At 40.1% G+C, this 3,849-nt stretch overlaps 1 protein-coding gene across 1 annotated transcript in view; it reads right to left on the bottom strand.

Annotated features, from left to right (window-relative positions):
- The window catches only part of LOC107724031 (enhancer of polycomb homolog 2-like), an 18,801-nt gene that overhangs the window by 10,772 nt on the left and 4,180 nt on the right, over nt 1–3,849 (bottom strand). Inside the window, exons 4-5 of the mRNA XM_016532800.1 lie at nt 988–1,194; nt 425–573 (exon numbers count right to left, since the gene is read on the bottom strand). Of these exons, the coding sequence (XP_016388286.1) occupies nt 425–573; nt 988–1,194 (356 nt within the window). The remainder of the gene's footprint in view (nt 1–424; nt 574–987; nt 1,195–3,849) is intronic.

Genomic DNA, 3,849 nt, shown 5'->3' with positions numbered 1-3,849 from the left:
ATTGACGCCATCCTTAACTATACCGGAGCAGACGGAACTTGCTGCTTTGGCAAGGGGCAGGGCAGTACTGAAACACAGTCTAAGCTGTTCGCCAATCACAATGCACTGGGACAGCTAACCAATCACAACACATTTTGTTTTTCGGAAGGTGGACCTTCATCAAAGCCGGAACTAATCGAGCCGTTTGTGCCAGCCTGGGGAGAAAGGTATTTTAATAATGTAAATTATGTGAAAAATAATGCGTTTTTCAAACCACCAAGCATGAGAGCATGTTCTAGTACACCCCCAAAACAAAATCAAGACTATGTAAAAGAGCATAACAGGACCCCTTTAAGTGACACAAAACACAGCTTTATCTATTTAGTGCATGTAACAACAGAAATCATCTCAAAGCAGCTTTATAAAAAGAGCAACGTTCATACACCTTTTCTCAAACACTTCTAGCGTCAGATGCAGCAGCTCTCGTTTGCTCTTTTCTCTCTTCTTGATCATCTCCAGGATGCTCATGGTTCGGCTGAATTCTCTCCTCAGCTTCAGCATCTTCTCATAAGACACCTCGTCATTCTTGCGATTCTACAGAGAGTGCAAGACACATAGACAGACAGTTCCAGTAGGTGTCAAGTCTATATCCAACTCACTGTTCTATTGAGGTGAAAATGTATGAATTAAGAAACGTGCTGTACAAAACAAATATACTACATATTTGGCATTTAAAAATCTGTATGGGTCACCCACTTAATTTTAGCTAGGAAAAGCTAGAACTGAATGCAGATGTCTTCAAAAAGCTGATGTAAATAAAAAATAATACTATTATTATACTATAAAATAATACTATTAATATAAAATAGATGTGACATAAGGATGCCAGTTTGTCGTGCAAACATATTAAAAAACGCTGCTTTTGGAAAGTAAGAACAAGTCTTGTCTGAATGCCCTCTAACATTACTGTTCGAGGCATGCATGACAAAACACAGAGCACATGCATACCTTCCTAGTCTGCATCTTCTCTGTGCGGCGCCTGAAGGCCACGTAAGCATCGTTGGTGGTGGAGCCATCCCTCTTCTCCTGCTTGATCTGAGGGATGAGCGATGGGCCCCGGCAGTTCTTCCTCTTCCTCACCCAGTAGTCATACACTGACTTCAACAGGTAGTCATCTTCATTTAGCAGCAGCTTGGCCTCCTGAAGAGTGACCAACTACACAACAATTATTGAGAGCGAGAGAGAGAGAGAGAGAGAGAGAGAGAGAGAGATGGGAATATGTGTGAATATAAGTGAAACATGAGAAGGTGAATTTTTAGATCTGTAGAACTTTTAGATTAGTGTGTATCACAACCCAAAAATGGGTCTCGGAGAGTAGGGGGAAAAATGATGATAAATGCAAATAATAACTATATAATCCAGCATAGTTAGAATAACAAAATAAAAAGGCTTATCTTTTTCAATAAGCATACTTTTTATAAGAGAGGAGTTATTAAACAAAACATTACATAACATTTTGTTATTATACAAAACCATGTGTCAAATCAAAACCTATGATATTTAGGACCAAAATAATCTGTCACTTGGTAAAATCTAGCTAAATTAGACAGGAGCTGTGACACCCTCATTCTTGAAAATTTTGAACAAAACAACAGGTACAAAAATATGACTAGGACACTAAATACTAGGTATACTTGCAGTTGCATTGAAAATAATGGTCTCTGTCGTCTACAGTGTGTTTTCTGTGAGGAATTACTGCCTAATGAGTAGAGCCCGACCGATATATCGTTTTGCCGATTTTAATCGGCCGATATGAGCCTGTCGCAGATATATCGGTATCGGCGAATATGCCACCGATATGAAATTTTTTTTACAGAACATAAAACGCAGATAAAATGCTTGTAAATGGTGTAATTACATAGTTTGTCCAGCAGAGCACGCTCCATTGTTTGCTACTGGCGATCTGGATGAAACATTTTAAAGCGTGTATGGAATACCATTGAAACTTTGAATAGCCATATCTCCGTAACGGCGCGGCGGATCCGCACCAAATTCGGGGGATCACTTCAGCTCAAGGAACCCTCTAGAACGCCGAATCGAGTGTACGTCTCGAGGCCCCCTTTCGAATGTGATTACCCCTGCGTCGATATGGGTGGTTAAATACGCGGTCGGGCGCCGACCAATCTGGCGATCCCCGGGGGGCTACCGACGCGCGGAGGGTGGCGTTCGAGAGGGCTCCTCGAGCTGAAGGGATCCCCCGAATTTGGTGGCGATCTGCCGCCGCGTTCGCGAAATAGTGACACCAGCCAACATTTTCACTTCAATAAAGGAGGTCTCTTGTTCAGTCAGCAACATTCAAACGTTGTCTTATTCGACCGTAAGTGCCCTGCGAAGTGGACTTCACATGATATTCCGCCATGATTCCAGTTCCAAGGGAACGTACACGTTACATTCAAAGGGCATTAAAGTGCGTGAGACAGGAATTTAAATTGTATTTATTTAAAGAGGTATATTATGTCACACTTCTCTAGTAAGTTTCGTCTGTGTGTGAAGACAGTAGCGCAAATCCGTGAATGAATGTTACGAAGTGAAATAAACTTCAATTAGTGGTTAAACGGATCGTAGTTGATCCGTGATCCGTACGGACCAAGCCCCACGGTTCGGCACGCATATGATCCGCGGATTAATTGCTAAATGTAACCATAGTAGAGTATAAGTTTATCATTTGTTCGTATTTACACAAGCAAGCAAATTTTAAACAATTCCAGAGAGAAAAGGCGAAAGGGAACTCGATTAGTTACTTGCACGCTGTTCTCTACGTGCACAGCCGCACACACATAAAGCACGCACAGATGGCGCGCGAACACCGAACTGAATCCTCTTCTGAATCCTCTGAACAAACACACACACATAAAATTGACAGAATACCCATCTCGACAATCATTCAGGTAAGCGCAGTCAGTTATGTCTCAAGTGAATGAAAACAGCTGAGAAAGAAATCGGATGTGAAGTGTATCATTATATCGGATCCGTGCATCAGGTCTTAAAGGGACAGTGGCCTATAAATACTGCTGCTGTCATAAATGATCATCAAACAACAAAACAGAGGTGATAAAAATCTATATTAAATTTATACAGTGAACACTATGCAGTGTTATTTTCCCTAATTATTACATTTCTGCATTTGAATACTACCAACCTTATTTTATTTGTAACATATTCTGTTGTATTTATCTATGCTTGTAATTTGTGTATTTGTTCTTATTTTTACTGGCTGTTCTCTTGTCTCTCATGTTTAAACTTTCTTAGTTAATCTAGTAGTATTTGCTGTGGTATCAAAGAAGTACTTCGCTTTAAGTAATAAATGGAAAGCAAGTTAAATTGAAATATTTTTCTTTTCTTGCTGAGCCGAAAAATGATCCGATCCGTGGGTCAAAAACCGTAATGTGATCCGAACCGTGAGATTTGTGATCCGTTGAACCACTAACTTCAATGGAATAAAGTTGAATGGAACTGAATTGAAATAAAGTTTAATAAACTGCAGCTTTACTGTTCAGTGCACTGATGTCAGACTCATTTTGGATAACAGTTTATTGTTAAATTGTTTTTTTTGTCACGTCATTATAAGTGTTTGATCACCACATTTGAGTGATCATTGCAAAAAATGTGTTTATGTATACAGTATATATTCTGTTACACAAGCAAGCAAATTTTAAACAATTCCAGAGAGAAAAGGCGAAAGGGAACTCGAATTCGTTACTCATGCGCTGTTCTCTAAGCGCACAGCCGCACACACATGAAGCGCACACAAGCGTTTCAGACGGCGCGCAAACACCAAACTGAATCCTCTTCTGAATCCTCTGAACAGAT

Source organism: Sinocyclocheilus rhinocerous, unplaced genomic scaffold, assembly GCF_001515625.1.
Source record: "Sinocyclocheilus rhinocerous isolate Xijiao unplaced genomic scaffold, SAMN03320098_v1.1 scaffold2230, whole genome shotgun sequence".
Classification (NCBI taxonomy): domain Eukaryota; kingdom Metazoa; phylum Chordata; class Actinopteri; order Cypriniformes; family Cyprinidae; genus Sinocyclocheilus; species Sinocyclocheilus rhinocerous.
This window is presented reverse-complemented; position numbering and strand designations above follow the sequence as displayed.